We start from the raw sequence: 14428 nt of genomic DNA on the forward strand, positions 1-14428 counted from the left end.
ATATATAACATATTTATATATGCATTTTTATATAGTCTTAAAGTTACAACCGGCCCTTTAAGTGCAACCATAATGCTGATGTGGCCCGTGGTGAAATTGAGTTTGACACCCCTGTTGTAGACGATCACATTGGTCTTTTGCCAATTCGACATTTAAAAAAGGACGTCTGAGTTTATCATCATCCTGGCAGAAATACTGTTTTGTTGTGTCCCTGCATTTCAGATGACAGAGTAGTTTACACCATAGTTTTTTGTCTGTTCGGCTCCCTTTTGCTAAAGCCCCTGTCACACTGTCCCGACACCCGATGGACACACGACAAAGGAAATGTTCAAATTCGGCTGTGACCGTAGCAACATCGGGCCGTTCGTGAGGGCATCTAAGCCATCGTATGACCGCCGGTGGAGTTTCTCAGGCTCCGGCAGCAACTTCGTGAGCGGCAACTTCGTAAGGCACTCGTGAGGGCATCTTGTCAAGTCGTGTCATCTTCGTGTTATCATCGGTGCATTCGCCCTCACTCTGATCGGGGCGAATGCCCGATGGCACCGATGATAACAAGATGCCCTCACGATGGCCTTACGAAGGGCAACATGGACACACAAATTCAACACGAAAATGAACCTTCTCCAGGTCCTTCGGCTTTTTTTTGGCATGCCAAAGATTTTGCCACCGCTCACGAAGTTGCTGCCGGAGCCTGAGAAACTCCACCGGCGGTCAGACGATGGCTTCGATGCCCTCACGAACGGCCCGATGTTGCTACGATCACAGCCGAATTTGAACATGTCCTTTATCGTGGGTCCATCGGGTTGTTTTATTGCACAACAAAATCATGTAAACATATTATGTAAATAACCCAATTTGTGTTCTGTGAAACTAAAAAGGATAGAATATATTATTTTGAAGTACAGTTGACAGGAAGTTGTTGTTGCTATGGAAACAACAACATGACGGAGAAAACGTAATATCTTCTACATATAAAGACGGAGAAAGTAAAGAACAAAGTCTGAAGATATCAGTACAGTATCATAGGCAAGGCAAGGCAAGGCAAGGCAAGGCAAGTTTATGTATATAGCACTTTTCAACACAAGACAATTCAAAGTGCTTTACATAAAAAATGAAAGACATTAAGCATTAAAAAAGAAAAGCTAATAAAATAAACATTAAGGAAAAATACATGGATAAAAGTTACAGTGCAGTCTAAAATATGAATAGTTCAATTAAACATTACAAGAAAAAGTACAAGGATAAAAGCTACAGTGCAGTTTAAGATGTGAATAGTTCAATTAAAAGCAGCGACAAAAGGAAAAGTCTTCAGCCTGGATTTAAAAGTAGTAAGAGTTGCAGCGGACCTGCAGGTTTCTGGGAGTTTGTTCCAGATGTTTGGAGCATAATAACTGAACGCTGCTTCTCCATGTTTAGTTCTGACTCTGGGGACAGAAAGCTGACCAGTCCCTGAAGACCTGAGAGATCTGGATGGTTCATAGTTTAGCAGGAGGTCAGAAATGTATTTTGGGCCTAAACCATTCAGTGCTTTATAAACCAGCAGCAGTATTTATAAATCTATTCTTTGACACACAGGAAGCCAGTGTAAAGACTTCAGAGCAGGAGTGATGTGATCCACTTTCTTAGTGTCAGTGAGGACTCGAGCAGCGGCGTTCTGAATCAGCTGCAGCTTTCTAATAGATTTTTTAGTGAGACCTGAGAAGACACCATTGCAGTAGTCGAGTCTACTGAAGATAAAGGCATGGACAAGTTTTTCCAAATCCTGCTGTGACATTAGTCTTTTAATCCTAGATATATTCTTTAGGTGATAGTAGGCTGATTTAGTAACTGTTTGAATGTGACTGTTGAAACTCAGGTCAGAGTCCATGACTACACCTAGACTTCTGGCTGTATCTGTTGTTTTGAACATTGCAGACTGAAGCTCAGCGCTAACTTTTAAACGTTCTGCCTTGGCTCCAAAAACCATTACCTCAGTTTTATCTTTGTTTAATTGGAGAAAGTTCTGACACATCCAGTCATTGATTTGTTCAATGCACTTACTCAGTGTTTGAATTGGAGCATAGTCTCCTGGTGAAATTGTTACGTACATTTGTGTGTCATCTGCATAGCTATGGTAACTTATTTTGTTGTTCTTCATTATCTGAGCCAGTGGTAGCATGTAGATGTTAAAGAGAAGAGGCCCCAAGATGGAGCCTTGAGGAACCCCACATGTCATATTTGTAAACTCAGATGTGTATTTACCTATAGAAACAAAGTTGTTTCTATCCTTTAAGTACGATTCAAACCAATTTAGAACTGTTTCCGAAAGTCCCACCCAGTTTTCCAGTCGGTCTAGTAATATGCTGTGGTCAACAGTGTCAAACGCAGCACTGAGATCTAATAATACTAACACTGAAGTTCTGCCACAGTCTGTGTTTAAGTGGATGTCATTGAAGACCTTTACAAGAGCAGTCTCAGTGCTGTGGTTTGGACGAAAGCCTGACTGGAACACATCGAAACAGTTATTTAAATGCATGAAGTTACTCAACTGTTGAAAAACAACTTTTTCAATGATCTTACCTAGAAATGGGAGGTCTGATATGGGCCTGTAATTGTTCATTACTGAAGCATCTAGATTATTCTTTTTTAAGAGCGGTTTAATGACTGCAGTTTTCAGGGCCTGTGGAAAAACACCTGAGTGAAGAGATGTGTTTACTATATGAAGTAGATCTGAGGCCATGCAGGGCAAAACATCTTTGAAAAATCCTGTTGGAATAATATCAAGGCAGCAGGAGGAGGACTTCAGAAGTTGTATAATGTCCTCTAGGTTTTTATCATTAATCTGATGGAATTGTGTCATGATGTCTGAATTGATGTTAAGTGGACACAGAGACAACACATTTGCTGTTCCTGAAGCAGAGGCACTGACTGCTTGTCTGATTTTCTGAATGTTGTCAGTGAAGAAGGCAAAATCATTGCACGCCCTGGTGGATAGAAATTCAGAGGCTCTGGGGGGTTAGTTAGTCTGTCGACGGTAGCAAACAAGGCACGGGCCTTGTTTTTGTTTTTGGTAATGATGTCAGAGAAGAAAGACTGTCGTGCATTTTTCAATTCCAAATTATAAAGGCCAAGTCTCTCTTTATAGATTTCAAAGTGAACCTGGAGATTTGTTTTTCGCCACCTGCGTTCAGCTTTTCGACATTCTCTTTTTTCTGTTCTCACGGTCATGGCCTTTCTCCATGGAGATATTTTCTTCCCAGTCACTTCCTTTACCTTAGTTGGAGCAATGGCATCTATAACATTTTTTATTTTTGAATTAAAATGATCTACTAGCTCATTTACTGAGATGTTAGCAGGGGCAAGTGTGGAGTAAACATTTCCCTAGTATTTTCAGTTAAATATCGCTTTGTGGTTACCTCTTTTTGAACAGAAATAGAGCTCTCAAAGAAAACACAGGAATGGTCAGACAGTGCAACATCAGTCACCACAACCTGAGAGATATTCAGACCCTTTGAGATAATTAAGTCCAGAGTGTGCCCCTTATTGTGCGTGGGCTCCGTCACATGCTGAGTCAGTCCATAGCTATCAAGAACACAGAACAGTTCTTTAGCCCCTCTGTCCTGGGGGTTGTCAACATGGATGTTAAAATCACCAACAATGACTAGACGGTCAAAGTCAATACACACTACAGACAGCAGTTCAGTAAAGTCATCACAAAAGCTTGCACAGTATTTGGGTGGTCTATAGATATTTAGGAACAGAGCTCGAGAGGAGCATTTCAACTGAAGGGCCACATATTCAAAAGAATCAAAGTTTCCATACGCTGTCTTCCTGCATTGAAGGGAATCATTGAACAGAATAGCAACTCCACCTCCTTTCTTATGCATTCTTTCCTGACTCATAAAACTAAAGTTGGGAGGGGTTGATTCGATAAGAACAGCTGCACTGTCATTTTGTTCAATCCAAGTTTCTTTCATAGTACAACATAATTGTTTGTGGTACTTTCGTTGCAGTTGTACGTCTTAAATGTAATGTAAATGTTGCCTTCGTGTGTGGTTCGGGGCCATCTTCGTGCGAAATTCACAATTCCATATTCGTGTGTCCATCGGGTGTCAATTTCGGGACAGCCTGACAGGGGCTTTAGTGCCCTGAATGCACCGGTGTGTTATCCATCACCAGCTCCCGGGCGATGTCGGTGTGGGACTGTCCCTGCTCTTTTGTGTGTCCATATTTGCAGAGGTATGAAAGAGACAGAGGAGGCGTGTGCCGATGCCCTGGAGATGATTTAGAGCGAGACCAGCGAACGGCTCTGAGTGCTCCCCCGGTTAACCTCCCTCAGGAGCAGTCGGTGGCTTGCGGTGAGCTAAAGAGGAAATAGGATCCACCAGAAAACACTTCAGAGAGAAACAACGGTTTGGTGTTACAGTAAATCACGTCTGTCTGTCGCTGCTCGGCCGCTTTAAAATGCGTGAAGCAAGGGAGCCGTAAATCAGGCCGTGAGACGGACCATGTGCGTTTCATTATTTTATTCATGGCTTATTCACAGGATGAGATCCAGGAGTTGTAATTGTTTCACCATGTAATGCAAGGTTTCCATTAACTCATGCACGTGCACAGATGGATATTTGGATATTCATTACATACACATGTCGAAAGGGAGGGAAAAAACAGGTTGGACTTGGATGTGGAATATTTAAAACTTCATCATCAGTTTTTCTATTTTTGAAATACATTTTAATTATTCTCTGGTTACTATGGAGCAATTTGGTTATGATTGGGTCTCTACTTATCGGCATATTTTGCGTGTCAAAAAAGGCGAGGAATAAAATGGAAACCGTGTATAATTTAAAATATTGAGGAAAATGATAACATTGTTTCATATTTCCTTGTTCTTGAAACAGCATTACAAATCACTCGTCTATGAGATGCCGGGACTTTGTGTTCTGGGCATGCATGCGTGTTGTGTGTGAAGACATGAGAGGTCGTGTGCAGAGGGAGGGGGGTCAGCAAAGATCACTGCACTCCTGTCAGACAAGCGTGTGTGTGTGTGTGTGTGTGTGTGTGTGTGTGTGTGTGTGTGTGTGTGTGTACGTGCGTGCGTGTGTGTATGTGAGTTGTATGTAGACGCCCACATATGTACAATACCAGTGTTGGAAGAAGTATTCGGATCCTTTAGTTAAGTAAAAGTACTACAACCACAATGTAACAATACTGCATTTAAATGTTAATATATATGTTACCTAAGTAAAAGTAAGTGAAATGTACTGATACAAAATATCTCAAACACACAAACGTAAAAAATAAACGTCTAAATGATAAAACACAAACTGGCCAGATGAATCAACTAATCTGTACTTTTATAAATCGTTGGCTAGTTTAATTTAGAAAACAATAGAATATGTTATATTTTCAGATTTCTAATGTAACAAGTAACTAAAAATATACAAATAAATATTATATTATTACCCTTTGAATAGTTGAAGTATAGACTTGCATGAAAAGTACGTCATGATTGCACCTAATTACAGCACTTGAGTGGATGTACTCTGACCAGCTGTACACACATCAATCCTCTCATGTTCTCGATGCGCACATTATATCATATTTTCCCGAAGTAAAACATTTTATAAGAACGAATTAAGAAGACAAAAAGTACGTCTCGGCTTCTGAAGGAAAGTGACTCCCTCTCCGCTGTCAGGGAGACGAGCAGACAAAGAGAAGTGACACGTTGACGGCAAAAGAGCACGAGCTGACGTGCGAAGCGTCAAGTCGAGAGGCAGCGAATAAAGAGAGGCAACTGTTGCTGGCTGTCAGCGCGGCGTGACAGGTGTTTCACATTACGGAGGCCACATACTCGCTCTGCTTTCACACACTGGACTTTAAGTGTTCTGCACAAAGGCCCCGAGGTTACAGAACCTTCGTGCACGCTAAAGGCGAGTAAACTTTCCTTTCAAGGAGAAAATGAAATGAAACGAGCACACACTCTCAGCATTAGGGTTTCCATTTGAAGGCGGGGGCGGAGAGGTGGCTTGTGTTGAAGCCCTCAGCCACTCAGAGGGGGTGGGGGGGGGGGGTTCAGACTTCCTTCATTCTTTGCTCACTTCAATTTCGTAGTTTTAGCAGCTTTCAGAAGTTTGAATCACCATTTATTATCTCTTCCCACCTCAGTGTTTAATGAGCTTCAAGTCGCAATGTGGAAACGAACATGGATGCTCCAAAGAAGGGGTTTTATATTTTATATTTTGAAAGCCTTAGAGCAGGGGTGTCAAACTCAAGGCCCGGGGGCCAAATGCGGCCCGCGACTTCATTTTATGTGGCCCCGCAAGAGCTTGCAAAAAATATAATATGTTTCTTATACGGTTACATGCTACTTTACAGAAGCATGTTGCCCAAGAACTACATGTCCCACAATGCATCTCAAATTAGACTTTTTTCTCAGACTTAGATTTTTTTTTTTAAAGTGACTTTTTATTTCAAAATGTCTTTTCTTTTTAAATCATTTTGTGACATTCTCACTGAAGAGACTTGCAGTTATTTGCCCTAGACTTCTGCTTTCAGACGTAGTTAATTATGAAGGTATTACCCTATCCGATAATAATCCAATGCAGAGGCAATAATGTAATACAATACATTATTTTATATATTAAATATTTATATATGTATTTTGATATCGTCTTAAAGTTACAACCGGCCCTTTGAGTGCAACCATAATGCTGATGTGGCCCGTGATGAAATTGAGTTTGACACCCCTGCCTTAGAATATTCCTTACAGTATATTGTGAAAGGTGGAGAGATTTAATCGGACTTGTTTTACACACATCTTTGCTTATGTGCATGATGCTACGGAGGAGTGTTCATGCTCCACTGGTTGGACACAAAGGAAAAGTTTATTTCAAATGTAATAATATAGTAATGAGAATCCACAGGTTGAGATGCACGATGCAATCAAACTCCAGATAGCCGAGACCCTTTACTCCGACAGTCAGGGAGGATTCTTCTTCTGTGCACACAGCAGGAATCACTCTTGGTAATAGCATCACATGACTGATTAAAAAGTAATGATGCCGACGCCGTGGACTGCTCATCAATTCGCCCTCACATAGGAAAGAACTCACGCACGATCGAGTTGTGAAAACTGCTCTGCCGTTCTTGCAGCGAACGGCTTTTTCCGGGAAGCATGAATCTGCAGCAAGCATCAAATAATAATCACACGCAGCGATTTGAGGGCTTAGTTGTGAATAAAAACATATTAGATTTACAGCAGCTATAAGATTTAATTGACCCACGAGGAGTGCTGTGCGGTGCAGCTCTGTACATACAGCAGGCATATATTCACACACACACACACACACACACACACACACACACACACACACACACACACACACACACACACACACACACACACACACACACACACACACACACACGTTTGTCTGATGGCTGCAAACAAGATATCGACTAAAATGCCATGTATACATCACTTCAGGGGACATTACATTCACTTACATGCATTTCCTGGAGACTTATCCTAACCTTAACCCTTACCCTTATCCTAACCTTAACCCTTACCCTTAACCTTACCAAGTCTTCACCCTAAAATTAATGATTCCCCCAATTACCTCCATTTTGTCCCCATAAGGGAGGCGAGTCCCCACACGTGACTATGTAAACAGATTTAGGTCCCCACAAGTATAGTAATGCTAGACTACACACACACACACACACACACACACACACACACACACACACACACACACACACACACACACACACACACACACACACACACACACACACACACACACACACACACACACACACACACACACACACACACACACACACACACACACACACACACACACACTCTCAGAGCCGTGTCTGATTTATGCACCGGGTGACAGATGTGTGAAAACGCTTTTTACCCCCGATCTGTCACACCTTTCTTTGCACCTCTCTCCGTCGTTTCCTTTCTGTGGAAGAGTGAGTAATAGCTACAGCTAGCTTTACTGGATTGAAACTAAGTGTAGATACATCCTTGTTTAAGATGAGGCGACACAGATAAAAACATCATTTCTCACACACTTAAAGTTGTGTTTGGGCTCCTTGAGACACATGTCCAGTGACTACGGTAAAACAGGCCTCCTTGCTAATAGCTCTTGCACATTTACGCCAATGTTCAGTAAGGAAATCAGCAAATAATGGAATAAATGTTGCTTTTTTGAAAGAAAATGTCAAGAAAATATCCACGTTGTGACCCTATCCTTGTGTTCTGTCCCCACTTTAACCCACACGTGTCTCCTCCTGTCCTCAGGTGTGTCTCTCCCATGCTCTTGGCCCCCGAGGCCTGAGGAGAAGTGAGCCAAGCCCAGCCCCCCATGGGACGCCCTGTTACCCAGCATGCACTGCTCCTGCTGCAGTGCATGCTGGTCCTGCGGCCCGGTGGCGTGGCCAGTAGAAGAGGACCGGTGCTGCTGCCCGAATCCCCCTGTCACAAGACGGAGCACCCCCTGGTCCCACACTCAGGTACACACACACACACACACACACACACACACACACACACATACACACACACACACGTTTGTCTGATGGCTGCGAACAAGATATCGACTAAAATGTCTGGAATGCATGTTGTTATACCAAAATTATATTTATTGCAAACCATATGTGTTACTCTATAGAAAGAATCAAGTGTTGGCAAAGAACTCATTTGGCTGACTAATATGTTTTGTTTAAATTATGTAAATATGTTTTGTTTAAATTACACATTAAACATACTTGTCTTACCTCTATTGCCTGGAACATGTCGCTTTAACCCCTTGTGTAGCATTGTGTGGTCGAGATGCACACCTCTTATTATATACGATCCAGCTGGAAACATTAAAGTCAGCCTGTGTTTAAGTGCAGACACAACCTTCCTCGCATGCCTTTACTACAGCATCAGATTTCCCCGTCCTTACCCCTCTATCGTACATTGCTATTGAACAACTAAACTGTAATGAAATGAAGTGAAACTTAGTCGAAGGAGAGGGTCGATAGAGATCGATGGCGGTTCTGTCTGCTCTGTGCGAAGCAGCCAGATGTCATTGAGCTGTTTTCAGCCCAGCGGAGTCAGATAATCACGAGGTTCAGTCTGGGGCGAAATGCAACTGAAGACCAAGGTCAGTGCATGTCTGAAGATCCACGACGTGCATTCAGTATCTCCGCCGTGCACGGACAGCCGGTCGAAAACAATCGGTGGCGGGAAGATGTGCAGTGACGTGAACGTACGGGAACCCATGGAAGCTATATTAAGCCGTTTCCCGCGTAAGCCTTCGTGAGCGTCGAACACAAAGCGAACTAAGAACGTTACGATAAATAAAGTAAACATTTCAGGTGTTTCTTCAGCCATTCAACATGTGATACGCACAGTATAGATAGGCTTATCGAGTTATGCATATATTGCATTCATTATTATGTATTAACTCAGACAATCATGCTTATTTTGTTTCATGCCAATAAACACAAGTGGGCAGGAGACTGAGGGTGACAGTCGTTTAGTTTCTTTTTCAATATGTTTATTGATTTTCAGTTTACAAAAAATCATATAGGACGAAGACATAGAACCAAAAGCAATACATACACAGGACAAGTACTTTACATTAAAGAAAAGTAGCAACACTAAATTAAATTGGTACATACCACATCGGCAATCATCGAGTTTTCCAGCAATAGGACCGTATTTCTACAGAGGATAGTCATTTACATTTGACCATATTGTAGCACGTTATAGAATTATCGCATTGTCCTGCCCCAGGTTCGGTCAGAAACTGAGATAGGTCGTTGTTCTTGGTGTACTCTATAAAACGTCCCCAGACCTTCTGGAACAGTTCTTGTTTGTCTTTAAGAATGTAAGTGATTTTTTCTAAAGGCAGACATAAAGACAGTTCCCTAGATACTAGGTTTGCCCAACTTTTTCCATGTTAAGACAATCACTCTTTTTGCTTGTAATAAACATATATCTATAAAAACGTGTTTATAACGTTGTATGTTATGTCCATCCGGATATAGGCCAAGTAGGAACATTTTTGGTTCCAGCTTTAAGCTGATCGCTAAAATATTCGGTACTGTCACCCTAACCTCTTCCCAGAATTCCTTTATTCTTGGACATAACCATAGACCAGTGCTTCTCAAAGTGTGGTCCGCGGACCACTGGTGGCCCGTGAGCGCCCCCTAGTGGTCCGTGAGTATATTGGTAACATTTCACATTTGAAATAAATAAATTAATTTAAGTTTTCCGCACTCTCGCAGGAATATCTCCGCAATGGAGCGAGCTTAAGTTTCACTTTCGATTGCATGATAAAGCCCAGATAAACACCTTCATCACACATGTTGCCACTTGTTTGTACCATTTTCAGGCGATTTGTAAAAAAACGATGTGTTTTGGGATATTTGTGGAGTTAGGTGGTCCGCGAGTGTTTTTTTTATTGGTTAAGTGTCCTTGGTATGAAAACGTTTGAGAAACACTGCCATAGACAATGGAACAGTGTGCCTTTTCCTTCCCCACATCTGGGGCACGTGTCTGGGATATTAGCGTTACATTTATTCAGTTTTTCTGGTGTAACGTACACTCTCATTAGCCACTTGTATTACAGAAGCTTTAGACGCGTATTGCCCGTCTGTGTTTGGGCCGCCTTACAAGCCGTGCTCCACTGTTCCGATGTTAGATGTTCCTGTAAGTCATTTTTCCAAGCATTGAGTCTAGAGTTCGAGGAGGGTGACAGTCGTTTAGTTTCTTTTTTATATTACCCAATGTATGAAGCAATGTATTCTTCACAGTTTCCCACGTGTTTTAAAGTGTGAAACAACACAGTATCTAGTATCTTAGTTTCCCCACGTCATCCACCGTAACATCCTCCGTCTCACCAGTGTCCTTTCAGTCCTGGCGAAATGTCCTTCACTTCTTTTGTTAACCCCATGACGCCTTCCACTGGGGTTAAGGAGAAGAGGCTAGGAGAATTCAAATTGATTCGACCGCAGCCAAGCTCTCGACAACCCTCAATCTCTGTCTTTCTCAGCAGCCTTCATTGTTAGCTGAGGCGGCGCTTCTCTCTGCGCAGTGATGATGACGAACTGTGTGAGAGGTATTGCGTCTCTGTAATGTTCCATACTGGCCCATTAAGCACCTGTGGCCTTATGCTTTGGCACAAATAGGTGCATTAATAAAAATGGACGACATTTCCGTTCCTCATCAGACATGGTTTACGACACAAAGTACCGCAGTGGAGAAGATAACAGATTTGTTAGAGACTTATTATATGATAGTAGATGTTGTCTTGTAAAAGCGTAGGTTTACCCAGCCTTCAAACGTCTCTTCTGGTTAGAGGCTCTCACATCTGCATCCAAACTGTTAACAGGTGGAATTAGTGCTCGTAGAATTAAATCGCACCGATGCAGAAACGTTACCCAGAATGCATGTACATTTCATTGCCTCGTTAATGCTGCTGGACCCTCGAGGTTCACCCACAGTTTCCGAGCTCGCACGCTGTCCACACACCAGCTTCGTCTGCCTGCTTTTACGGTCATGCGGCGACAGAAAGCACAACGAGTTTAAACAGCTTTATAATGATGCTTTGTTTACTGCCTTCCCCAATCGTACTTACGCTCACCTTGTGGAAGTGTCGCACCTTTTCCGAGCAGCTGCTAACTTCTCATGCCTGCCTCTCGCAGCTGTATTTATGTTTTAATGACTTTCCTTTCATGGCGTGATCATAGTCTTTGTGCGGTTCTAACACATCTCATTGTTCTGACTCGCTCAGCAGCCACAGAGCAAAATACAGCCTTTTCCTTTTGTGCAATGAAAAAGTTATGAGTCAGTGCAGAATCCATATGCACGCACACACAGGGACGAGGAAGCTTGCTTTAAACCTGTGATTATTCTTTTCTGTGTGCCATGTGCTCCGTGTAATGTACTTTAATCCCCGGTTGTTGGAAATGTACAGCGCTGCCATGGCTGCTCTTCAGTGGAGCTGAGAGGACTACACACACATTAAGTATACCCTGCGGAGCACTTTACCCCCCCACTCGGCACAGGAGAGCCTTATAGTCTTGGACATACATTTAGAGATGTGGCTGCAGCATTACAGCGAGAATATGGCTTTGACTTGCACTTACATAGTTTGACATTTTGGTAAATACTCGTTTTTACTAAAATGTCTGATGCATGGAAGTCTATCGTAGCGGCGACCAATGAGAATGGCTATTTCATTAGCGGATAACATTCAACATTTTACAAAAAAGATGGAGAAAATGTGAAAGATAATGTTTAAAAAAGCAAAAAGTCGTCATGTCATGCTAGCTTTGGGTGGATTTAATCCAAAAATCTTAATTTATTTAATGCAAAATCACATCTTTACCATAATCACTTTCATAAGAATTAGTAAATGAGATAGTGAGTTTTGATGAATCTACGTATTAGTGTAAAGGCATTATTTTGTCCACCTTATGTTTTGCTAATCTTCTATTCATGAGCTGTTGAAAGGACAATAACATGCCCTTGGAGTTCAGGACATTGAGGACATTGAGGCATTCATTCTTCATAGTTTTCTGGCATTTCAGAACGTCTATCAACAAATAGGAAACACATGAATCCACTGCAGTTGGATGAATGTATTCAAGCATGAGATAGAAAACCAGCCTTTTTGTGTTCAAGGCTGAGGTGCCAGCGGGTGAAAGGAAGTAAAGCAGCGATACTCTGCAGCTTCTCCATTGTTCGTGTTCACAATGCTCACACTTCAAGCTAGCCTGGTAACAAGCCAGGGTCAAGGTTTGTCCGTGTTCCAGAGACCGTGGATCTTTCTCTGTGTGATCGCGGTTGTTGAAGGGCGTTCCTCACATGGCTTTGACCCCGGTGGGATGGTGGTTTTCTGACTTGCCAAAACACTTGGTCTGCTACTGTGGTGCGAGGATGCTACCGCCTAAAGACCACTACACCCAGAAATGTAGGGTTTGAGAAAGAAAGGGAAGCCTATAGCTCGGCAGCTACGTCCCTAATGTTTATCCAGAACGTACACTCGGGTCTGAATATAGCTTCAGGAGGGGGCCAATGTAAATGTGGCTTTTATAGTATCATTTAAAGAGGGGTGTTGAATGGCTTTATCCCTTTTTTAGTACAGGAAGGTCAGACTCTTGGTCCAAAGACAAATGCTGTAGGCCAGGGGTGTCAAACTCAAGGCCCGGGGGCGAAATCCGGCCCGCGACTTCATATGATGTGGCCCCGCAAGAGCTTGCAAAGAATATAATATGTTTAATATACGGTTACATGCCACTTTACAGAAGCAGGTTGCCCATAAACTACATGTCCCACAATGCATCTCGGTTTGTGGTATTCTCACTGAAGAGACTTGCAATTATTTGCCCTGGACTTCTGCTTTCAGACGTAGTTAATTATTAAGTTATCATCCTATCCGATAATAATCCAATTCAGAGGCAATCATGTAATATAATACATTATTTTATATATATTATATATTTATATAGTTACAACCGGCCATTATGCGAATGTGGCCCGCGATGAAATTGAGTTTGACACCCCTGCTGTCGGCGGTGCTTTTTAATGAGTTATTGTACATCTCTGTGAAGTTAATGATTTCATGTGAGAGTAAATACTTGAATGTAACAAACACAACACAACAAATCTTTAAAATATGTGTTTCAAAATTGCAATTAGCGACCTATAGCTCCCAAATCGATGCCACTGATTCTGAGTATGTTGCTGTTGTAGCTCAGAGCCCGTGAGAGGTAGTGTATTAATGAAGTGTTGCATTCAACAGCTGTCCCTGAGTATAGGCTTTTAAAGGTTATAAACGGTGGTGTAAACAAAGCCGTCTGCGGGACATGCCCGGGGCCACGTCTCCGAGGACAGGAAGTGCTTTACAGCCCTGAACGGCTAGCCCGTCGTTAGAGAGGCGAGAGAAGGCAGGGAGATAAACAAATAGCCTCATAGCATTCGTAAAGGCAACAGGCTAGAGATCCTTTAATTGGTCATTTGGGGGCGATTCTTTTTTAAATTGAAAGCCCTCCAAGGTTTTTAACGCTTAAACACATTTGGTCGGCTCTTCGTGTCCGAGGTCAGCTATGTTCCTGCCATGTTTTATGTTAATGGTTTCCAGTGGAATGAAGAGGGGACTGTTCCATATTTTTGGATTTGTTGTCTTAGTGTTACCCGCTGCAATAAAAGACCCACAAGACATTTCCTTACAAATTTATTTTTACCTCTTTCTCGAAGTGGCCCGAAGACATCTCCCGCTCCCTCTATAACCCAATGACTGCGAACACATGAGATTACAATATTTTATTACACACTTATTCGCGGTTTCACGGCGGTTTGTTTTGCATCAATCACTCGATGTCCCGCGGCCACAGACGTGTTGAGGTCGCAGGACTTTTAGCCGTAAAACATGCT

The 14428-nt window shown here is 42.3% G+C and overlaps 1 protein-coding gene across 1 annotated transcript in view; it reads left to right on the forward strand.

Annotated features, from left to right (window-relative positions):
• The window catches only part of sema5a (sema domain, seven thrombospondin repeats (type 1 and type 1-like), transmembrane domain (TM) and short cytoplasmic domain, (semaphorin) 5A), a 193603-nt gene that overhangs the window by 36193 nt on the left and 142982 nt on the right, over positions 1 to 14428 (forward strand). Inside the window, exon 2 of the mRNA XM_071206974.1 lies at positions 8297 to 8508. Coding sequence (XP_071063075.1) covers positions 8361 to 8508 — 148 coding nt within the window. The 5' untranslated portion in view covers positions 8297 to 8360. The remainder of the gene's footprint in view (positions 1 to 8296; positions 8509 to 14428) is intronic.

This window comes from Pseudochaenichthys georgianus, chromosome 20 (genome assembly GCF_902827115.2).
Source record: "Pseudochaenichthys georgianus chromosome 20, fPseGeo1.2, whole genome shotgun sequence".
NCBI lineage: Eukaryota > Metazoa > Chordata > Actinopteri > Perciformes > Channichthyidae > Pseudochaenichthys > Pseudochaenichthys georgianus.